Source organism: Bos mutus, chromosome 26, assembly GCF_027580195.1.
Source record: "Bos mutus isolate GX-2022 chromosome 26, NWIPB_WYAK_1.1, whole genome shotgun sequence".
In the NCBI taxonomy this organism is placed as follows: Eukaryota; Metazoa; Chordata; class Mammalia; order Artiodactyla; family Bovidae; genus Bos; species Bos mutus.
Genome location: NC_091642.1, coordinates 12,333,007 through 12,357,909, shown reverse-complemented (window position 1 = coordinate 12,357,909; position 24,903 = coordinate 12,333,007). Strand labels below are relative to the sequence as shown.

The 24,903-nt window shown below is 38.1% G+C and overlaps 1 protein-coding gene across 6 annotated transcripts; it reads right to left on the bottom strand.

The window, feature by feature from the left end:
- Positions 1–1,436: 1,436 nt before the first annotated feature.
- TIAL1 (TIA1 cytotoxic granule associated RNA binding protein like 1) lies at positions 1,437–23,522 on the bottom strand. 6 transcript variants are annotated; one of them, XM_070363831.1, is made up of 13 exons: positions 23,008–23,023; positions 20,271–20,332; positions 16,220–16,316; positions 10,667–10,816; positions 10,372–10,426; positions 10,129–10,216; positions 8,168–8,243; positions 6,423–6,531; positions 6,004–6,099; positions 5,800–5,884; positions 5,461–5,584; positions 4,979–5,118; positions 1,437–4,142 (listed from the first exon to the last, which is right to left on the bottom strand). In XM_070363831.1, exons 3-13 carry the CDS (start codon positions 16,229–16,231, stop codon positions 4,016–4,018), a joined length of 1,062 nt encoding a protein of 353 aa, XP_070219932.1. In that variant the 5' UTR covers positions 16,232–16,316; positions 20,271–20,332; positions 23,008–23,023; the 3' UTR covers positions 1,437–4,015. The 6 variants fall into 6 exon arrangements, with proteins under 6 accessions (XP_070219932.1, XP_070219931.1, XP_070219933.1 ...); XM_070363830.1 differs by lacking the exon at positions 23,008–23,023 and adding an exon at positions 20,816–20,872; XM_070363832.1 differs by lacking the exon at positions 23,008–23,023 and adding an exon at positions 20,816–20,872 and having other exon boundaries at positions 10,667–10,765.
- Between the last annotated feature and the right edge of the window lie 1,381 nt (positions 23,523–24,903).

Genomic DNA, 24,903 nt, shown 5'->3' with positions numbered 1-24,903 from the left:
TTCAGTTTTAGTCATGCCTGGTTAACTTTTCAAGCTGACTTCAAAATATTAAATGTGGATCACTTTCTCAGAGGAATATCTCAAAGAAACAATGGTTACTGAATTTTGAAAAACGCAACCATCTGGAAAAGTGGTAATTCAGCATTATGTGTCAGAACTGAGTTGGAACATTAAGGGATTCATTTATTGGATATGTACCTTTCATCACCTGCTACCCTGACATTGTTCAAAAGCCAAATTTATGTTTGTTACGTGGATTAATCTTCTCTTCCTTCAAACAAAAGTCTAATTTAACAAAAGGGTCAGTGATTATTAACACCCCCTTTTTCTAAGACAGATACATATAAATCCCCTGCCTCTATTTTCTAGATATAAACTGAACCTCCTTCACATTTGGGCAATTCTAAAATTAAATTATCCGTGCCCCTCAAAGAGATATTTATACAAAGTACTTTGTAAATTATAGTTTCTAGTTTATCTACAGTTATTTAAAAAATAGCCCCTCTCCCAAAATAGACCAATTTAGGTAGGCATAAGCCTAGGTTTCATACGGCATTTAAATACCACACTAATTAACCACAGCTTGGAATGACACATTGTTAAAATGTCATAATTATTCACATAATTTCCTTATTTGAAAGTGGAAGAGAGAATACAATCTGTAGTGATCTATCTGAACATAGTCTAAGTAAGACATTTTATTACTACACACAGAATTCTTATTTAACAAAACCCACTCATTTGAACCTCTGAAGGCTTTATATAAATAGTAAAAGTCTAAATCATTTCTGTATCTTTTCAATACATACAAAAATGCAAATTCAATGTTTATAATGTATTAAGTGGAAGCCCAAATGCTGATTTTTCAACGAATAGGTAAGATATAATTTGGGCACACCTGTTAGAAAGGTGTTTAGACAATTTACTAAATTCTTTTTCTGCTTTTTCTGTTTATTGAGCATAATCTTTACTAATAGCACTACCAAAGATCAATCCAGAAATGGTAAACTTATGGTTCCCATTACTTGTGGACTCTAATGAGATTTTACTATATTAATATTCAACAGAGATGGCTGGATGGCATCACCAACTCGATGGAAATTAGTTTGAGCAAGCTCCAGGAGTTGGTGATGGACAGGGAAGCCTAGCATGCTGCAGTCCATGGGGTCACAAAGAGTTGGACATGACTGAGCGACTGAATATTCAACAGAACATACAGTTTTAGAAGGATGCAAATTTCTACTCCTCCATATCCAGAAATTAAATTTTAATCCAGCAAAGCATATGGATGTTTATCACTTATACAGAACACAGAAATAGGTCCTGAATACAGGTAAACTTCATATACCTTAACTAATAACATAAAACAAAATGGAATTTCCTATTTCATGGCAGCCTGGAAGGATAATTATGTAATAAACGACAATAAGAAAAAGTCACTCATATAGTCTAGTCTTTATTGAAAGACTTAACTTCAACTGTTGTTTACAGCTTTGGCTTAAGTTGGCCAGTCATTTCAGCCTCTCACTGCCAGCAGACATGAAAATCAAGTGGTAATGGCATGAGGGGAAATACTAGTAGAGAGATCAGAGCAAAGGTGGCAGTCAGAAACACATCACCAAAAATAAATCTCAAAGTGATTATGAAATAAACATTTTCTTGCTGCCAAAGAATCTTTGCTGCTGTTTTTAATGAACATGGAAAAGGCAACGATTCTTAGGCTTAAATTGGATCAAGATAGCACTGACTTCACTCTGTGTTATAAAATAGTCTTGAGTCTGTGTTAGCTTGATAGTTGTATTTTAAAATGGTACATTTCATTTGGATAAGTAGCTTTATATTTTAAAAACCATTTAATAAGAAATATTAATAATTTCCATTAACTGAACTGAGCACATAATCTTGTTCTTTCAGATTAAGATGAAAAGACTTCAGTCACATGTTTACTATGCAGTATTTACTAGTCTGGTGTTGCAACAAGCTACTTAATTTACTGGCAGACCAAAAAAGGCAAACTGAGAGTTTAGTTCAAGTTTCACATATATTTAAGAAAAATTTAACTAGGAGGCATAATTGAATAATTCGACTGTTTCCTTATAAAATATAAAGTAAATTTTCCATAACGTCCCCCAAAGATACTAACCATGAACAAAAGAAATAAGGGTAAATTTTATAATAGATGAATGTAATAAACGAGTACTGTGGTTAAAACTAAAGTCCCATAAAAAATTTGGCCTGAAGACGAACAACTTCAGACTCTGTAAATTTTCATATTTAATAAATTTCTAAATGGGGGAAGAAGGAAAATACCAAAATTACTGTGGAGACCAATTTACAAAACCATTATTTTAAAGCTAATTATAAGACTTCAAAAGTTTAGAAACCAGTAATTTGTGGGTGCTAACTGTATCTTATAGTATAACTGTAAAGAGTTTTTTTTTCATTTTGGTGCCCAGACTTCAAAACATTTCAAATACACTGCCTAAACATTTGCACCCCCTAGCTGTTAGAATTCAAATAGAATTTTTCTTTTACATTCCTGTTATGATAGAAATTTGAGGCAGATTTTATGCACATGGCCTGAAAAATACCTCAGAATCAAGTGTTAATCTTACCCAATCAAATCATTTACAAACTCTGCACTCATACAGCTCAGGTTCTGTTCAGACTTGTCATCCCATGCACACTACCCACAAGGAAAAAATTAATTAAAAATAAAAGTCACAACTCTGTGTACTATTTAAGCTGAATATCCAATTATAAATTGGTACATCAAACTGTCTAAATAAGATGTTTTAACAATCTTGTTAAAAAAATTCTTGGGCAAAATATATCTAATTTTAAAAAACACCCCAAGATTTTTTAAAAACGCTTGTACTATACAACTTATAGGAACCTTGAAATAGGCTTACAAGGTTTTAATCAAGGTATTTACATACCAGATGATGTAAAGCAAAAAGAGAAAAAAGAAAAAAGAATCTAATTTCCAGTGACACTTTAAAATGTACTGATGCATCAGATTTGTATGAAATTAAAATTAAGGCTTTTTCTGTCATTTGTGTAATTTTAATCTTACATAGTAGCCAACCTTGGAAAGTCAGTCTTAAACATTCTTATTCATCCACTGCATTCAATGCAGTGGAGTGTGTTAAGTGTTACTTCAAATAATTACATTGTTGCTACTTCTATGTTGAAGCATGCTTTTAAAACACTGTATTCAATATTTACAATGTATATCATTTAAAGTTCATGTAAAAGCATAGGTATGACTGTCTGACTTTAATACAAACACCATACTTGGGATTTTCCCCCCCAAAATGAAATGTAGTTTACTACAGTTTCAATTATGAACACTTTTTAAAGTTTTAAAAATATGTCTTAATGTGGACCACCAACATTTGCTCAAGTCAGACAATGCTGTTCCTTATTTAGGTTACAAAATTTCTTTTATCAGTCTGGTTTCAGTTTCTTTAGGCACAGAGAAAGTATTTCCTCCAAAGCGACTCCAAAATCATGCATTTCTTCTCAATATCACTTTTTTTTTCCTGCTGACTTCGAATGTGGTCCACCTCGGGGGAGGGGAGGGGAGTATCAAAATTCAGGATGAACTTATATGTGATTCCCAGTTTTTCACGATCCTCCCTTTTTTGCTCTTTTAAAAACACAGTGAGTTAAAATACTGAACAGCAAGATAAAAATGGAATAGTATCTAAGAATCAAAATGTATTACCCATTTCTCCTATTATATCAAAATTTGTAGTCAGAATTTTTTATTCACTTTATTTTAGTTTTTATACACAAAGAAAAATCATGTTCATATCCATCATGAACAAAAACTTAAAAAGGCAGAACTAGAAGACATGTGTCCTTCACCAAAGCAAAGCTGTGCTAAAGGTTCCAAACATTTCAATTTTTAAAATAAATATTTTCATTTTCCGATGTCTACTTTCATGTCTTCAGAGTGTCACAAGGAAATTGAAGCTATCATGAATTACATTTTGTTTAGAGTCCCCGCTCACTGTGTTTGGTAACTGGCCATGCCATATCCAGCTTGGTTGGGAGGAGGTATTACAGGGGGAGGGGCTTGTCCTTGGGGAGGCTGAGCACCAAATCCACCCATCCAAGCAGCTGAAGGTGATTGACTTGGAAGAAAGAAAGAAAAAGAAAAAACTTCAGCCAACACAAATAAAAAAATCATCTATACATTTACACAGAAATCAAGCAGAGCCTAATCACAGAATAGACAAGAAATCAAGATACTTACAACAAAGAGCAAAGAAATAATGTTACATATCTAGCCATATATGCAAAATGTTTTAATATTGTCTTAAATTTTTGTTTAGACAACATAATGTTGTCTGATAAATATCTAAAAGCTGATTTTTAAAAAAAAAATAACAAATGATTCAACACATCTACCCTCCAAATACTGCACACATAGTAAATACGTGTATCAATTTATAAGCAATTTAAAAAACACATGTTTACACTGGAAGGGGGAGGAGCAACTGCTGAGAATAAAGATCTAGGCTGGCCCAGGGGGAAAAAGTATAAGGAACAACGCAATTGACCCATAAAACAAAAAGGGTAAGCTGCTTTGTATTAGATAAATCTCGGGAGACTTCTCATACAAGGTAATAGGCATGAAGCATTAAATTTCTGAACATAAATAAGACAAAAGATCTTTTCCATACAAAAGTAAATAAGTAGATAAAATGGTGTATTAGAAATATAAGTCAAACTCTACCAACTGCTCACAGAGTGAGTAGGACACATCAAATGCTATCCCAACCTCCCTTTCCACCTAGATTATAAAAAGCAAAGTTTTAGCATTTTTCATAAGGCTTCTACACTGCTTATAATACCACATAGTTCAATGTATTTAATTTACAAAGATTCTCCCCAGTAAAACATACTTTTAGATTCCTTTTGCTGGAACTTCATCTGTTTCTACACTGGAAAAACTCAAACAACTTACTCTACTCCAAATCCTTGTTGATTCCATGGCTGCCCGTATACTCCATAAGGCGGTACTTGCCACCCATTTGCCATATACTGTCCATACTGTTGTGGGTTTCCATAAACTTGGCTCCACTGGCCCCACTGACTATAGTCAACCTAGGAAAAAGCAAATTACTGTTTTAGGAAATGAGTAAGAAACACAGTATTTGAAGAAAGTGGGAGACAAGGAAGAGAAAAACTAAGTAAGCACCCTTATGTGAATAGGACTCTGTTATTTATCATTGTCTAAGTTTATTGGGGTGGTGACACCTGTGAAAAGAAAGTATTAAGATTCAGTTAATACCGTAAAATAATCACTTTTGAAATAGCATTAATAAAATCAACTGAAAGCAGCTATATGCTTTATTTTTTGTTTGCTTTCTTTTACAGACTTTCTAAAGCTCTTATGTAGATATGTAAGATGGAAACCTTAAAAAGTGCTACGAAAAATCGAATTACCTGTTGAAAGTTTTTAGTCATATCAGGAGATTCTTTACCCCAATAGCATTTAACAACATGTCCTTCAATTGTAGTACCATTCACCGAAACAATGGCATGAGCCGCACTTTCGTGGGTAGAAAATCTGAGAGAGGAAGAGAAGGAGGTTTTTTTTAAAAAAACTTAGTAATACAGAAACCCCTTAGCTTAAACCTATCAACTTGGTATTTTCCTAAAGCACATCATGTAGGCAGTTTAAAGTTCTATATTGCAAAGAAGTACTAAATTAACAAACACATACTTGAGGGGATCAAATAATATAACTGAAGGGAATGGATCACATGTAAGGTAGAATTATACCTGACAAATGAATAGCCCTTTTCTGGAAAAACTCTGATTTCCATAATTTGCCCAAATGGTGAGAAGGTCTGCCTCATAAGCTGATCTGAAAAATAAACATACAAAAAATGTAAAAATATTTAAGGTTCATGTTATCAAGAAATTACTACTAATGATGATGAAGCTCCACAGAGAAGGGAACTAGGAAAAAAAGATTCACTATACCTGTTAAGCCAGAAGCAATTCCTCCACAGTACACAGTACAGTTTTTTGGACTTGACTGGTTTACTACATCTTCAAATCTCAACTGCTTAGTGTTATCTGTATGTAGAAAGAAAGAAAAAAGTGTTGACGGTTATACAGCATTATAAAATGGGTTACTTAATACTATAAAGATATGAGATATGCCTCACTGTGGGGAGAAACAGAACTTTTTTCTCCTTGACACTATTGATTTGACCTATGAACCCAGCTGGTTCACAGCTTCAAATATACTTACATCAAAGCCCAGTTATTTTCAGATAAATATATGGAAAATTAAATGAGTCTTACAATGCTAACAAAGTTAAATTTTAAGAAATGAAGACTACGAATAGACGATTCTGTGAAGTGCCGTTAAAAACACAAAAGCAGACGCAGCTTACTTTCTTGTGTACTTTTAGGTGCAGGTGGTTTACGTGTGGCCCAATTGGTTCTGATCTGACGGCCACCCAACCACTGCCCTCCCATATGCACAATTGCATTTTCTGCATCCTGTGAAGGAAATAAGGAAAAGAGCGATTACCAACACAGAAAATAATGGTACACAAGACTCACTAAGATGAAATAAAATGTTGGCATTTCTGGATACAAAAATCTTATCAGTAAGTGACTCATTACAGCAATGTTTATTTATACATTTTAAGATACTAGGAACAGCATTTAAGCATCAAGGGAAATTTATAATTCAAACATGCAAGGAGAAAAATCACAATCCCACTTATAACCAAGAAAAGGGACACAGTTGTTTTTAAATATCTTGTTGATCTGTAACATAACATTTACTGTAGAGTATCTAAAAACTCTTGATATTATGGTCTAAATCATCTTATCCCTTACCAAATCTACATTTTAATAGCAATGGATTATGATTATGACAGGGCTTCCCAGGTGATGTAGTGGTAAAGAACCTGCCTGCCAGTGCAGGAGACTAAGAGAGAAGGGTTTGATCTCTGGGTCAGGAAGATCCCTTGGAGGAGGACATAGCAACCCACTCCAGTATTCTTGCCTGGAGAATCCCATGGACAGAGAATCCTGGTGGGCTATAGTCCCTGGGATCACAAAGAGTTGGACACGACTGAAGTGACTTAGCACATATGCATACACACATGACTATGACACAAGATTTAAAGCTTAAGACAAAAAGCTTCTGCGTTGATTTAGAATGTTTTAAAAAAACCTTCTTTTTGGCCATGCCACATGGCATGCAAGATCTTAGGTCCCCAACCAGAGATCGAGTCCATACGCTCTGCAATGGAACTGCAGAGTCCTAATCACTGGAACGCCAGGGAGTTCCCCAAAAAGTGAGTTTAGATTATAGAGGTTAATGTGCATTTGCAAAGAATCTAATCGAAAACACAACGTGACTCCAAGGCCTTCCCTCGTGGCCCAGTGCCTGGGATTCCGGGCTCCCATTGCAGGGGGCCTGGGGCCAACCCCTGGTCAGGGAACTAGATCCTGCATGCCTCTAACTAAAGAGCCTGCACGCACAGGGAAAACTAGGAATCACACGCACCACAACTAAGACTCAGAACAGCCAAAAAAACTACAACGCTCGTCCCTTTATCTTCCTGCTTCAACAGAACGTGCAATTTAGTGTTGAAACTGTTCCAAAATGTTAATATCAAAGCCCATTATATTATCTGATGTTACAGTTAATGCAAATGCTTAGATATTTGGTGCCTTTTTCTTAAATACATGCAAAAATCAATATGAATTGCCTAAAATTTCATTTACATAACTTGCTGTAGTCATTACCATCCCAGCTACAAAAATACAGATAATATAATTAAAAAGTTAAAATTGAGATTTTCATGGTTAAGACAAATATAATTTACCTTCCCTCCAAATTCTGAGGTTAGCTCATGCGTCCTAATTTTGAGTTTTATTTCTAACACATCTTACCCATACCAAGTCACAACTGCAAACTTCAATATTCTCCCTTATCATCACCTTATAACCAGCCTATCTTTTCCCATTTATTTCCAAGCTTATGGAAAAAAAAAAAAAAGAACTATGCTCTATTACTCAAACAAACAAAATCACACAATCATCGTGTTTGTTAACATCCAAAAACATTTACTGATGACTGAATTTTGTATTAAATTCAAATTGAGCCGAAAGAACATACCAGTTTATTATAAAAAGACACAAAGCCATAGCCTTTGGATTTTCCAGTTGCCATGTCTTTAACTACTCGGGCATCCCTGTGAAAAGAAGCACAGCTAAATGAGGGAAGTGAGAGTCATCCTCAAAATAAAAACTAAAAGGAACCACACACACTGTATTGTGAGCATTTTTTTAAATAAAATTTCAGTTAGCCCTAATTAACTACAGCCATTCCTGAACTCTCCCTAACGCTTCTTTACCTGTTAGAAAAAAGCAGTAGGACAAAAACATGTAATAAACATGCAACCTAATCAAATAGCCTGTGCTTTCTAAACTAAATGCTCAAATCTGAAGATTAATAGGAACAATAGTTTCCTTTGCTAATATTCTATCGGCTAGTGTCCGCTAAGGTTTACTGGTTCTATAAATTACTGTAACAATGCTAACTACTTTACCATGCAAACTCTAAATAGTTAAATGTTTTCTGCCTAGTGATACAAAATATATGAAATATTAAAAAATTGAAAAAGAGGAAAAAATAGGAATTAAAAAGGCATACATGGCCTGTTAACAGATTTCTTTATTTTTCTTGGTCAATTCTCTACCATCATTTTGGAGTTTGGGCAGCTGTAAATTTTGAAAAATTGACATTTTCAGAAATTTAAGAAAGGAGAATAAAAAACTAACAACAATGCTAAGCACACCAGTACGAAAACAACAGATTTACACAGAAATTTTAGTGAGTAAGTTAAAATGATTGGAAATATAGAACTCCACTGAATATAGAATGTTAAAATGTAAATACTAAAATATGTATATATAAATAATGTATAATAATAATAAATAGAAATGAGAAAAAAATCTACAACTGAGTTCCAGTGTGCACAGTTCCTTGCAGTTAGCCTTCAAGATCCTGTCCATTCTTATGAGCAATTCTGCAAAATAACCAGAATGCTATTACTTTTAATTGTGACTTGGACTTTAGAAAAACTGCAGGTCTCAGGTATAAATAAAGATTGAAAAACAGCAACCTGTATTATTTTTTACACTGATTTTTAAAACAGTACTACTTACCACATTTATTAGAGATTAAAAAGCAAAGCAAATATCAAAATAGAAAATTAAGAATTACATCTATCAAATAAAATCTACAGAACAACAAACTATAGAGAGAAATATTGTTGTTCTTAGGTGAAACATATTTTTGTAAAGTACTAAAACATTTAACTTAAATCTACAGGAAATAAATACATAAAATAATGTGATTTTAACTAGATAAATTGTGATAAACATTTTACAGAACTTGTAACCACTTTTAATTTTCCAATATATTAGATCAAGTAACAATACAGTAAAATCTGAGCATAAACTTTGTTTAAAAAAAATAAATAAACCACAATTTGGCCCTAACTAGCAGAATCAAACACCATAATCTACTAATTAATCCCACATTTATGGCTCAGACATTGAAACATTTTCATACTGTAATAGTGTTACTTTTCAGCTAAAATATCAAAACACACTTATCATTATAACAACATATACATTTCTAATTTCACAATATACCCAAGGATTTCCCTACTTTTCCCCACTTATAAATTCCTTCTATAAAAGTTTAATACACAACGCAAATCACATTTAATTTTGGTTAACCGGTATCTTTAACAACCAAATTTTGAAAACATTTGACAAAAGCTAGACTTTATAATAGGCATTACCACCCAAACATCTGCTTTAAAGATAACAAATAGAATCACTTAAAATTTTTTCACATGTTATACACAGGATTAGATGAAAACAAGACCCCAAAACATTGAAATGACATTAACATTTTCAACAACATCTACTAATCAAAAAAACCAAACAAACAACAAACAAAAAAAATCACACTAACTAGGGAAAGAAACTCTTAACTCTGATACAAGTTCATCATATACACTTTTGCCTATTGCTATTGAATATAGTATTGATTATGATACTTACGATATTTTACCAAAGGGGGCAAATGCTGATTTGATATCTTCTGTTGTGATTTCTGGACTCAAATCTCCAACAAACACGTGGAAATGATCTGAAATCAAAGCATTTAGTAATCAAATATTTAAGAAGTCAGGGACTAAACCTTTTTTTAGGCAACGCTAAAAGGAAGACAAAGCCCTGTGTGAGCTGGTAATGCTGCCAGGGTAATTTCAGAACTCTTCCGTAAAATGCAGCAGGAGTACTTACTGGAAGTATCTTTTTTCTGGCTACTTGGTGTTGTTGCCCAGTTTACTTTGACCTCCTAAAAATAAAGATTATATTTCATAAAATTATTAGGCATGTCATTATGATTCATACCACTTACCACTTATTAAATCATTTATCAAGCAGAATGAATTTTGGTAAAAGCACTAAGCTGAAGAAAACAAAACCATCACTTGGCAGAGCTGAGTATTTGTTTAAAAACTTGCTAAGAAAGAACACAAACTAATCTGACATGCAGATAGATATACTCATAAGGTGCCATCATTTATGATCTTACCTTTCCCAAAATTTTTCTCCCATTCATAGCAGCTAACGCAGCAGCTGCATCTCTGTGCTCATAAAATTCCACAAAGCAATATGGGTCATTGCTTGTATGCTGCAAAACAGAAAACCCAACAGAAGAGTTGACCCTTCTGCTGTCGGGTTGCTGAGAAGAAAATCCAGGAAAAAACATTACTGATAGCTAGGAATGTACGAGGTGAGACTGTATAAGCTTATGAAAGCCTAACACTTTACAAAGCCGAACACTTTATAAGATTTACACCTATACTTGGCTTTGTACCTCAGAATATTGTTGTACTCAAGCAGAACTACAAAGCAGTAGAGAATCATGACTATCAGTATTAAATAAAAATATAGGATTCTGGTGAAATGTTAAATATAAAACAGAAGTTTATACTAAACAAAACAAGCTCAGATCTGAAAGATGAGGACCACGCCTTACCACTGCTCTCCTCTCCCAACATTATTTTCAAAGGGATGAACTCTATTTAAGCATCATAATCCTTCATAAACTGTATCCCATGACTATAAAAAAATACAGAAATGAACCAACTTTACAAACTTTACTCCTGATCGAAACTAGGATTAGTACTATACATGATGAAACAAGATGATATATTTCTCTGGATAAGGAAGGAATAAGAATGGAAACTGAAAAATTTCAGATTTATAATCAAGTGTTGAAATGAAATCCCTTTCAAAAGCTTTGAAAGCATTGGAGATTCTATACACTTTGAATTTGGCCTTCCAAAGACCAGAAAAATGTACTAGTGATTACGAAAAGGTTTTCTGAAAATGTGTCTGAATAAAATATTCCAAGGCAAAGCTATGATTTTACATCAGAAAATGCCAATATAAGAGTGTCTAATACAACACCAATAAATATTAAATAAACAACAATATAAAATTATCAACAATAACAAAAAAACACAACAATATAAAAGAAAGTACCTAAATTATAGCAACTATATCACTTATGAACCAAAATGGAAATCAATTTTTGTAAGACAGCAACCTACAATGAACAGCTATACAATTGTACAAATATGTTTTATGTAGGCTAAAAATATTCGTCACTGTTCAATGTAAAATACACTAAAAATAATATTTAAAATATGGCAATTCCAGTTGCACTTACAAGGGATTAAAAATACCAGATAAAATAAAGCTCTTTTCAACAACCACTGTTTTTCATTCCAGGAAAGTTTTAGAAGAAAAATCCAAAATAAGACGTCTAAAACAATAGTGGTGAAGCAACCAGAAGGCATTTCCTTGAGGGAAAAAAAGTGTAATCGTTAATACTGACAAGAAAACTGTGGGCTCTCACACAAAACCCTACTGTAGCCACGTGAACGTGAACTCTGTTGTACTTGCGAGGCAGAGAAAGGAAACGGGTAAAGGCTCCAAAGAGAAGCACACATTCAAATTCCTTTTGTGAAAGAGTTGACATTTACCAGTAACATTCATTGAAGAAAGGATCTCAAGTAAGATGCTAAGTCTGTGCTAGTCAGCTTTCCTCTTTATCCTACCTCTTTTCCTGATGGTCTCAAAGGAAAACGTGGATAACTAGTAAAATGTACAGGAAGCCAATGGTAGAGTATAACTGTGACAGGCTTCAGGTAATTAGTCTACTTGTGCATACTGACTGCAGATTTCTCTAACTAGCAGTAGGTCAGATCCCATTCAATGTACGCACATACATGTGTACACACACTTAGATATTCGTATCACACTGCATTTCATCTCACTTAAGACACCATTGATTTTTTTTGTCACTGTCAGAGATGTTAAAATTAAATTTTAACATTTGCCTTAGAATTGGTAATGTACACTTATTATAGTATATGGAGGTGGAGCTTCCCAGGTGGCGCTAGTGGTAAAGAATCTGCCTGCCAATGGAAGAGACCTTAAGAAACTCAAGTTTGATCCCTGGGTTGGGAAGATCCCCTGGAGGAGGGCGTGGCAACCCACTCCAGTAACCTTGCCTGGAGACTCCCATGGACAGAGGAGCCTGGCAGGCTACAGTCCATGGGGTGGCAAAAAGCCAGACACAACACAGCATCTGAGCACACACATACACACATGTATACAGGGAAAGCAGCTACAGTCTAAGATAAAATATCTAAAGTAGAACATCATAAGGGCAAGAAAGAGATTTCTCACACACTGAAATGAAACTGATGAAAGGAAACCAATACTCGGCAGTGGAGTTCATGGCCTTTGAAAGCGTTCCATTTACACCACTACCAAGGGACGCTCTGGGGGCTTCCCTGGTGGTCCAGTGATTAAGACCCATGCTTCCAAGGCAAGGGGCACAGGTTAGATCCCTAACATACCACATGCTGTGCACCCAAAGGGAAAAAAAATTTAAAACTGACTGTGTCCTTACCTTGATGTTGTCACCAATTTTTGTTGGATGACATAAATATCAAAGCAGAGAAATATGAGACTTTAAAACTATTTACAAGTTCAAGTGTAGGAGTTGTACAACATGGATAAATTATGAAAGTTCACTTCAAACCCTTCTACCCTCAAGTGGCTGATTGTGCATATAAGTTAATAATAAAAACAACAACAACAACAACCAACAAATGTTTCTCAAAACACTTTCTAGTGACTTTCCACTTTCTCACATTCCATTCTTTCCTAAACACACTCCAGTCAGTTTCTAACCCAACCACGGCAAGGAAATTTTGTGCTGAGCTCACCAATGACCTCTCTGCCATCTCTGTGATCCCTTTTCTTCCTCATCTTGACTTTCAAGCAGAATTCAACACAGTTGACAACTCTCCTACTCTTCTAAATATTCTCCTCTAGATTCACCATATGCTCTTGGTTTTCCTATTTCCTCACTGGAAATCTTTCTGAAGGCATTTTTCCCTCTTAACTCAAACTATCACTGTCACTAAGTGTTGGGGAAAGCCTGGCGAGCTACAGTTCACAGGATCACAAAGAGTCAGACATGACTTAGCGGCTGAACGGCAAGTGCTGAGACGCACCAGGGCTCGCACCTAGGCCCCCCTACTCTCTCCTCTCTCAGCGCTATCTCTAGCTCTACGAACCACATCTCATCCAGTCCCATGGCTTCAAATATTACTGCAAGCCAGTATCATCAGCATTGGTCTCCCCAGAGTTCCAAAATATTTATCCAACTGCCCATATATAATGTCCATTTATTGATATATGTCTAAAACACATCTTAAATTTAACACTGCCAACACAGAGCGTGATTCTCACCACTCCCCATCCATCCTGTGCCCCCTTCAGTCATGTTCATTTTAGCAAATAAACAGCATTACCACCCACACAACCACAAACAAGAACCTTAGGGGGTTTTCTTGATGTCTTCATTTCCCTGTGTCCCATGGCCAATCCAGTCCTATTGACGCTGCGTCCAAAATTCATCTCAAATTTATCTACCTCTACTTCTGTGGCTACCACTCTAAAGAACAAGTCCCCCACAGCATCTCTTACCTTGACTAGTGAAACAGACACAGCTAGTTTCCTTCTCCTTCAGCCCCTTGCCCCCTACAATCCATCCTCCCTACAACAGTCATTTTCCAGTCACCTTTAAAATGCATATAAGACTAGAGAAAATCCAAGCCCCGCAATGAAGACCCAGCACAGCCCCTCCCCCGAAATCAAACAGGAATACTTTACCACCCAACCTAAAGCCCCGGGTGCAACCACAATAAGATCCAAGCACCCTGTCATGGCCGGTACTGCCCTACTGATTCCAAACCCTGCCTGCCTACTCATTTCCCATCATTCAGCAGGCTCCAGCCACCCTGGTCTTTGGTTCCTCAAACACCCAAGCTAACTACCAACTCAAGGCTTTTGTATGGGCTGTTCCCTCTGCCTCCAGGTCTTAATGTAGGCAGCACCATCTTGTTATTCCCATCTCAGCTCAAAGAGGTGATGATTTCTGACAGCAATCATTACCAGGCTGGTCCCATACCCAACATCCACAGTCTGAAAAAGACTCATTTGATCCTTTAAAATTTGGCTGAGTCAACTGACGAGAGAGATTTCTGGATCACAGACCATAACCAAAAAGCCTCAACATTCAATTAGACAACTTCCGTTCCCATCTCCTTATGAACCTTTATTATTACATTCACAAAACAGATACCAACGGCAGCAGGACGCCTCCCCTCACCACCCAGGCTACACGGCACCAACACTCCACTCATCATCACGGAACTGTTTCATCTCTTCAAAGCTCTTATCCCTATCCAGAATCACCGTTCACGGTTTTCCACGACAGTTTACTGTTGTTGACAATACTCTCATTAATATGTGAACTCTTGGGCACCCTGCTGGTCTAGCTCTGCAGTATGTTCCCAGCGCTCTGAATGGTGCCAAGTACAAAGGAAATGTGTGATGAATGAAAAGAGAGAATGAGTAATAATCACAGACAGGAAGGAAAGAAGAGGTAATATACCAGACAGAGAGAAAATTACTGTTAGGTAGGAAAGGAGATCAAAAGGCCACTTTGCTTTAGAGGTTTTAACAGTTTCTCCCGTCTGAGGACATCACACAAGCTCCTCAACACAGCTCTGGCCCCTGATGAATGCTCCTGCCTTATCTCCTGGCATCTCAGAAGACGAATCCCATTCCAAACTTAACCATGTTATGGTTTTTATTTTTCTCTCAATCTCACAAGAACTCCCACTCTCTGTCTACCGGGCTGGATCAACATTCTTCTACCTGGATTCCCTTCTTCCTCAGATTCCTATCTAGCCAGTTTCCACTACCCTTTCTGAATCCTCCAAGAACCCTCCCCTGACTGGAGACTATGTGGACCCATATGCTCCTAGAGCACTGGAAACCGCCAGCTTCCCCAGCATTTGTTATCCTATTACCATTCGTGCCTGTTGACGCCTCTGTCTCCCTCATTAGACTGGAAAATTCTACAGGGCTAGGAACTGTTTTATTCACCACTGTATCCCTAGCACTTACCATGGCACCTGGCACAAACTGAATAGTCCAAAAAAAAAAGAAGTGTTAACAAATAAAAAAGAAGAAGAGAATAAACTGAAACACAAGTCACTGACTAGCAAAGTATAAAAAGTAATATTTTGAGGGGGAAAAAAGGAAAATAAATTAACAATTCAATTCAGACTCCTACCTTCATCAAGCTGCTCAGGCAGCATTTACTAACAATGCTCAGGATGCCTGTGTGGCACTATGGTCATAATAAGCCAATGTTCTGCACACACCACCCCCTGAAATTCAAGTGTAACACTCTTACTGTAAATAGATGAAATATCACCTAGTTTCTCAGTATTTTGAGATAAGCTCTAACAATTTTTTATAACCACCTGAAGACAGCAGCATCATGAAGGACTATTTGAAAATAAGGGCAGACACTTTGTCCTCTCGACTTCTAAACCTAATTTGTCAGTCAAAGCAAACAAGTCAACACAAAAAACACTAATCTCTCCATCTAGTAACCTGAGGCTTAAAATGATACAAATCAACTCATGTATCTCAAAATGTTAAACATTATGCTAACTGTCAGCACCTGGATCGGGGAAGCTCTTACCTCTGTGATCATTTTACAGCTTTTACAGGGTCCAATCTGACTGAATAACTGAAGAATAAGAACTTCTGTCACATCTCTGGAGAGGTTACCTACGTATCTGTATGGGAAGAGAAAAAAAACAACTATCAGCAATCTCCCTTCAGCTCTGACTCTAAAGCATTATCATTTACACATCATCTTTCATTTCAACTTCCTCTCTCCAATCAAATTTTTCCAATTAAGCCTGATTCTTTGTGTGTAAGATTAACTCTCACCTAGGAAAGCATAACTTCTTAGGGCACTAAAGTATCACTTCAAAAGACTTTATAAAGAGCAAATCAATGTGATTTTGCACCCCAAAGCCTATATATCATTTTCTTGTCTGTTAGAATAAAAATAATAATTTAAACCAGTCTCAAGAAAACTACAATGTTTAGATGTGAAACACAATTCAAAATAATGTATAACACACACAGTACCATAAATATTGACTCATTAAAACACCCAATCATAGAGGGGTATCAGATATAAGGTTAGTTTACCTCAGACCCTCAACCAAAGCAATTACGTGAACAGAGAACAGAATCAAAGTTATAGCAAAACACACAAGAGATTGAAGGATTTTTTTATGTCTTGGTAATAAGACTGTCATTGATGGTATGTCTTCATTATTTTGTTTCAGGAGAGCAGAGTAAAATAACAAAATTTCCTCGTCTAAAATGCATCAGAATCAACAAAATACATCTTTATGTACATAACAAAGCAAATATAAAGATTTCTCTAGAAATTCAGAAAAAATTAAAGACAAATTCAGGCATACTTTTGACTATAACATATCTAAAAATTTGTCTTTTTAAAATTACAAGTTGAATATATATATATTGTTTAAGAAATTTAATATACAGGTTAAGTTTAAAAGAAAAGAACACTGCTACTCAAAGATGACCACCTTGTATCATGGACCTATCTCAATTTAGCTGAATAAACTTTTTAAGTCTTTCCGGTACTCAGTGTATAATTCCTAAAACTCACATCTGTTATGATCCTCATAAACCAAACAATATTTGTAAAATTTAAACACTGTTTCTTCTGGAAAGGAAAACAAGCTTTATTTTCCTAACTGTAATATATAACATCTGGAAACGATGTATTGAGACCAATATAAGCCTTGCATCTACAGTTGCCAGAGTTTAAGTTGGGACACTCTGACAGGGAAAACAAGACTGAGAAAGGTAAGGTTAAGTGTAAAAGAAGAAAATCTGATTAAGAATGAACAGCAATTTTCTTGTTTACCTAAGAATTTCATCGTAATGGGTCCTAATAACTTTAACACACCCTAAAAATGAAACCTAAGTCCAATGTTACTTGAATGGAAGACTAAACAAGTGACCAACTGGTTGAGGTCCACTATGTTACCTTTTTTGTTACATTTAAAGAGCAGACCCATGAGTAGGCTGTGCAGGACACACTCCCAGCAGTAGTGAAAGGTTACAGACTTTTGAGCTAGCCAGACAATCACCTGTCTCCTTTCTTTTTTCTTTTAAACCCATAGGGGTTTGTGAGTCTGAATCCTTGGAATTTTTTATACAAGGTAGACCTAGCTATAACCTTGGTCTCTGAAGTGTTAAAACTCATCTAACCTAAAATAGTAACAGTTAGCTCATTTCTAAGTGGAGAAGTTAATGGCAACCCACTCCAGTATTCTTGCCTACAGAATCCTATGGACAGGGCTGCTGTCCATAGGGTCGCACAGAGTCGGACACAACTGAAGCACTGGAGAAGGAAATGGCAACCCACTCCAGTGTTCTTGCCTGGAGAATCCCAGGGACAGAGGAGCCTGGTGGGCTGCCGTCTATGGGGTCGCACAGAGTCAGACACAACTGAAGTGACTTAGCAGCAGCAGCAGCAGCAGCTCATTTCTAAGAGAACAGGAGTTTCACCTATCAAAGCTAACTAGTAACAAAGTAAAAAGTATTGCTTTTATGTAACAAATTGTAAATGATTTAAATAATTTTAAATTTGTATGAGTGTTTAAACATCTTTCCAGGAAAAACTCCAATGTTACTTGAATGGAGTCCAGGGTGCATGGGCATCCTGTTTCATAGGATCTTTATTTCAAGTCCATCTATTTCTCATCAATACAAATTCTGAAGAATTTCTAAAGGCACATTTAGATATATTAATTTACATTTCGAGCAACAAAGAGCAAAAGGTTAATTTTAGGATGTCATGAAATACTTATAGAAAAAGTCCAGTTTTAAAGTTTCCTATTTTTCAAATATTTTCACTAAAAGTTCAGTGGTAAAGCAGCAAACTCCAGAAGCTAATATAAAAATGGCCTTCCATAACCACATGTAAGACATCTAAATCTGACAGGATAAAAAGGATACAAATCAACACATAATTTCACCTAAATTATACCCAAATCTCAAGACTGCCTTTTCCTTCACTCAGAGTTCTGTAATTCATTCATTGACATTTGCCTTCATCCTCCATACAACTTAATACAAAAATATCTTGTAACTTTTAAAACACTATACTATACAGCTTAAGTACTGTGACATTATCATAAAGTTTCTGTCCCAAAATAAATACTAACAAAAATATTCAAGGCTTGATCTGGCAAAAATATCACGTCTTGGTAGTATACTGAAATATTACCCTTTTTCCTTCTAAATTATACGTCATTTCTACACTTTCTTTCTGCTTTGTTTATGAGGCAGTCAACATATTCTAACATTCCAAGGATTTAAATATAAAATTTCTATTTGAAGAACACAGAATAACAGAATAAGACAAATAGCTCAAACGCTCGTACCCGACAATTAAAAGAGAAAATACTTAGGGAATTCTGAAACATTTTTTAACTCAAGGTGGGGAAAAAGCATACGTTAGGTCTATTTTGTCTTCTAAGAACAGGAACTGTAGGAATTAACACATTAAAAATGCAAAATGGTGTCTTTATCCCTAACATCAGGGTTAAAATCAAATTTGAGACTAGAATTTGGCAGTTTCACAGTAGGCAAAAGTCCACATTGCCAAACTACTTCCTATGTCAAACTGCGCAGAATTTTAAGAACACCATGCCTTTCAGAAGACTAATCACACTTTCCATCGCTGACTGTGCTCTCACTCTGAAAAGATTAGCCCTACAAAGGTCAAAATTAACAGCATTTTACACAAGATGCTATGGCTAAGTAACATTTTTGGTTTTGTTCTTGCAAATTCTTACGTAAGAGAAGATTTTGCAACAATATTCTTCAATGGGCCTCTAATGAACTGATCAATTTATCAATATTTCATTTTAGTAAGGAGGCAGGGCAGAAGAAAGGTACAGGACTTATAAGTGAACTGACCAACTATATAAGGAATATCAACACACACACACACACACACACATTTTAGAGAAACAGAATATGATTAAATTGAATGAGAGGCTTAATTTAATTTCAGGCCCAATAAAGCCAAACCCTTGGTAGAGTAATCAATTTTATAATAGGATTTAATAGTATTTACTTCTGCTATTGCCCTTGGATGGTCAGATTATACCCTAAATCAATGGTTTATTTCCTCCTTTTGACTGAGTCTCTATAAGGAAGAAAACAGCCTACAAGATGGCTCTGCACACCATGTATAACCCCAGATCCACAATTCCTATTCATTGTGGTACATCGAATAGATGAAGAAAATGAAGCTACAGTAGAGCACAATTACTATTTAATGCTGTATAACAGATTCAGAAATACCATGGATCAAATCACTGCACTCAAAGTTACCCACAACACAAATCTGAAATGTGAATCCTACAAGGCAGGTGTTGGGCAGTTCACTTCCAACACCAGTTTTACACATAATTTTTCTCATTTGTTTTTTTAGATCCCAAATTACCCAATATATATTAGCTCCCCCCACCTCCCGCAAATGTCAAATGAGAACAAAGAACATCAGAAAACAGACCTTCAAAGCAACTATATGACAAACTTTAGGCTCAACATCAAAGCAATTCTATATCACTTTAAATACCATCAAATAAATTAGTAATACTGTAGGTAATGAATATTTAAAGACCTACCTAGGCTATAAACACCATATTGTTTTCTGATGATAGAACCATATGTCTTAGCTTGTGTGTGTCTGCAGGAAAAAAACCTCACTAGTAACACACAGGCATTTTAAGGAAACAGTTTAAGATAAACTTTGTTAAGAGTACATTGTTTTAAAACATACCAACCACTTTAAAGCCCAAACCAAAGATCACAATGTAAAATAAAAGAAGGATCTCCATAAATAAACAAAACCCCTACTAGATATCAATCTCTAAAATCACCTTCAAATTTTTCATCATGTTACTCGTATCTAAAAGAACCTTTTAAGAATACGTAAAATATGCATTACTTTTATTAAAATCTGACAAAAATGTAATTGTGAAACATTTGCTTTTATCTCAAAATTGTACGTTTGAGGTTTAATACATATATATATATAAATCAACAGACCACACCATGTATGACCATGTCTGCCTATATATAATTTTAAATCAATCAGGATTTCTTAAAAAATGGACTTAATATTAAATTTAGTGAAAAGAAGTAAAATCATTGTAAAATAGTTGAGTACCTCTTACGTTCCAGGCAGGGGTAAGACCTAGGAAGATGTAGCAGTCCTTGTCTAAAAAAAAAAAACAACAAACCTTCCCATGGAGAAGAGTGGGAGCAGGAAAAAGGAAGAAGAGCGAACATGTGCTGACATCTGACATGCAGGCACAACCAGGCTCAAGATGCTTCAGTACTTATATGTATATATGTCACATTTTTAGACAGCTGTAAACATACTGAGAAAGAACAGGAGTTTGGAGAAGGTCGAGGTAAGAATTCTTAAGTGACAAGTTAGTCTGTGGAGTAAGGTCTGATAGAGATGGAAGAGAAGGCAGATGCAAAGTAGTTATATGAATTAAGGCTACTGCAATAGCATTTTATTTCGCATGATAAAAACCAGGAATTCTTCATAAGAAACAGATACAGTGGAAGTGAAAGGTGCCTCGAGAATTTACCAATTATTCAGAAGCTATTATGATGCAATGATGACATTTCAGAGTTTTAAATACAATGTAACTTTTCTCTTTGTTAAATACATGCTTGCTAGGCCTAAATTCAGCCTTCCCAGATGCTTCCTTCCAAGAACACATTGCTAACTAAATCCCAAGTCTTGGCTTCAACAGATGTCAAGAGGACAAATTTCAAGCTTGTCCCAATTCTCTCTTCTGGGAAAAGACAGCAGAAATGGAAGACAGCACAAAACACACACTGAAAACTTCTCCTAAGCAGGCTTTTCATCCAAGCATTTGATGTGCTTAAGCTGGCCTCAAATTCTCAGAAAGAATAGCGGATACTTTAGGGAGACATTAGAGAAACAGGAACAAAAAAGTGTAATCTCCCCCCTCCCAACAAGACAAGAAGCCAAACTTGTACCAATATTGAACACAGATATCTACCTTCTTGACAGAACACACTTTCCTTGCTAGGAGTACAGAAGAGAAAGTGGTCAAACTTCTGAGTACCGATCCACCTTCGTCTATTCCCCCCAAAGTAATGTCCCCAAGTAGAGCCAAGTGGACTATGATCCTATCAATACCAGGCAGAGAGGGAAGAGAAAACAAAGCAGCGACCTGGCTGACTCCCTGCACCGGAGGCAGGTGTGCTGAGCTTCGAAACGTTAGGAAAACCCAAGGTACCCAACTTAAACATGTAACTAGGAATTACTCACACTTCCAAAAAAAAAAAAGGGCAGGAAAAAAAGAAAGGAGTGCCACACTATTTGCAAAGGAATGCAAACGCTGAGTCATTACTTCAGTAGAAAGGCAAGGAAACTCGAAAAAGCAATTCGAAGATGAAATTCATTCATTACACTGGGCTTCAGATAAACAGCAACAGCAAGATCGAAGAAAGAGCGCTCAAAAGACACACATCGAAGAGCCGATTAAAAAAAAACACACACACCCCTATTTATCCAACTCTGAAGGTCTCGACCCAAAAAACAGATTAGGAGGAAATAACACCAATGAGAGCAAAAGCAGTTTTAACAACTGGTTGTCAGTTTAGCGTAGGTAGCGCTCAAAGTAAACTTCATCATCCAAGAAGGGAAAAGATGCTCCGGCGGCAAGAGGCATCCCTTTCTCACTCTCAAAGTAGCGGGCGCTGGGCGAGTGTTTCTGACAGCGTGGGCGCGGGCACGTGGGGCAGAGTAGGGGCTAGAGTTGCAGGCGAGCGTCCGGCTTCCTCCGGGAGTTCAACTTAGGGAGAAGAGCCGGCAGCGACTGGAGCCGGGGACGTGGAGGGCGCGAGTGCCGATTCCTCGCGACCCACAGTGGGAGGTGGCTGCGATCCCACCCCCAGGCCCACCCCCACCAGGCCCGGCCCCCATGGTCGGGCGGGGGTTGAGGGGGGACCCGCAGCTCCCGGCCCAGCCCAGGGCTCCCGAAGCAGACGGAGAGCAGGAGCTCTCCCGGGCCTGACAGGCTCTGCCGTGCAGAAACCCAGCTTAGGAAGGGGGTGCAAAGAAGGGAGCTAGAGGGAAAGGTCGAAGCGAGCCCCGGACCCCAGGAAGTGACTGTATTTGGGGGGGAAGGGAGGGCTTCCCTTCCAAGGAAAAAAGGGACAGATGAGGAATGCACTTCGCGTCCGCGCCACCGCGGCCAAGGATCCACCGAGAAGTCCCAGCTTCGGCCCCGCACTCCTGCTCCCCTCCCACAGCGTCCCGCGGTGCCAGGCGGTCTCCCAGCGCCTGGTACCCCCTCCGTCTCGGGTACTCACAGAGTCCGGGGCTGCCCGTCGTCTTCCATCATGGTGGGTGCGACGGAGCGATCCCGGGACAAGGGGGAGGGCAGGGCCGGGGAGGGGAGGGGGTGGGGAGGAAGGGGAGGGGGGCTCCGGGCACCGGTTGGGGACAGAGGAAAAGGCACCGAACCCTGCTCTCGGGCTTTCTCCCCCCAGCCCGCTCCGGACACTGCGCTCCAACCAGGAGGAGCAGGAGGAGGAGGAGGATGGACAAAATGGCCGCCGCCACCAGCCAGGCAGGAAATGGGGCAGAGCGCAGGCGCGGCCCGCCAGGTCACTGCTCAGGCCGGCGGCGACGACCTGCAAGGGGGATCGCTAAGAGGGGAGGAAGACGGGCCGCTGAGGGAACCCGGTGCGGTGTCACGGCGAACCACGTCGTCGCTGTGCGCCGGCCGGTCGGCGAAACCCAGCCAGCTCGAGTCAAAAGAAAAAAGAGAGAGAGAACCTCCGGGAAGGTGATGTGTCTGTGAATTGTGGTCCTAGAAATGAGAGAGGGAATCACTTCTCCAGAGGACTTCTGGGAACTGTAGTTCAAAGGAGACGGCCGGCACCAGCGGGGCGCTGGGACGCGGAGAAGAGACTTCTGGGTAGTGTAGTCGTCTGTGAGGCGTGCGGCGACCAGGAAGTCGGTGTGCTGGGAGGGGAGCGGGGGGAGAATAAAAGCTACAGTAAGAGGCGGGGAAACGAGGTGGGGGAAAAGCCCCGTCTCGGAGGTAGACTACAAGTCCCAGAGTGCCTCGCGCTGGGGGCTGTCCTAGCACTGCTCCTGGCATTTTAAAGCTCTTCTGTTGGCTCTGCGGGAGCTGCCGCTCCGCCTCCATCCAGCTTGAGAGCGGTTTCTTCAATTGCGGCTGAAGTCAGTGCTCTGACTCCGCGTGGTGTCCGAGCCCTCAGGGGCTTTCTGACCCCCAGTATTAACCAAAGCGGCCGGCCTCCTGTCATCAACCGCTACCCCGCGCGACGGGCGAAGATGATAGAGTGGACTTTGGACCCGCGCTGAGCTGCAAGTTACCCTCACCGGGCCCCACCTCCGACTTTCCCAGCTGCCAGCCGCGTCCTATGGGCGCGTTTTCCCTCAAATAGGTATTCGAGCCTGGGTTGGCGGCATGTAAATTGCTCTGGGAGTTGTGCTCAGTCGTGTTCGACTCTGCGACCTCTGTAGCCCGCCAGGATCCCCTGCGCACGGGATGTTCCAGGCAAGAATACTGGAATGGGGTTGCCATTTCCTCAGGGATCGAATCTGCGTCTCCTGTATTGGCAGGCGGATTCTTTACCACTGAGCCACCAGGGAAGCCCCAGGGGAAATGGCTTTACAAGTTTCGAAGATCTCTCCATCCGAGTGTTCACTAGTCGGATAAGGCGATGAGAAGAGCAGGGGGTTTATAGAACCATGTTGTTAAGGATTGACACAGGCTGAGGAGTTTGGGCTTTGTCTTCTAGTCCATAAAAAGCTATTCAAGGGATTTATTCTCTGAACTGGACCTGGGTACAGGACTGTATTTATCATAATGCAGTTCATCATGGATCCGTGCCTCTAACAGTGTTAGTGGCTTAAAACGACAGGAATGTATTATCTTACAGTTCTGAACTGAGTTTCACTGGACTATAACCAAGGTATTGGCAGGACTGGTTTTAAAAAAAAAAAAAAAAGAATGGTTGCAAGAGATGAGGATGAATAGGTGGAGCACAGGTCATTTTTACCCAGTGGTGAAATTATTCTGTGTGGTATTGTAATGATGGATCCCATAGAATGTACAACACAGAGTGAATGCTAATGTAAACTATGAACTGTTAGTGAGTAATCATATGTCAACATTGGCCCATTGTTTGCAACAAATGTACCACATAAATGCAAGGTAGTAACAATAGGAG

Excerpts from the sequence above, each read along its gene's own strand:
- TIAL1 (XM_070363827.1), bottom strand. The coding sequence starts at position 23,039 with ATGATGGAAGACGACGGGCAGCCCCGGACTCT. Across the intron at positions 10,427-10,666 it reads GGAGAAAAATTTTGGGAAAG|GAGGTCAAAGTAAACTGGGC; the intron begins GTAAGATCATAA and ends CTTTATTTTTAG. Across the intron at positions 4,143-4,978 it reads CAACAAGGATTTGGAGTAGA|TCAATCACCTTCAGCTGCTT; the intron begins GTAAGTTGTTTG and ends CTTTCTTCCAAG.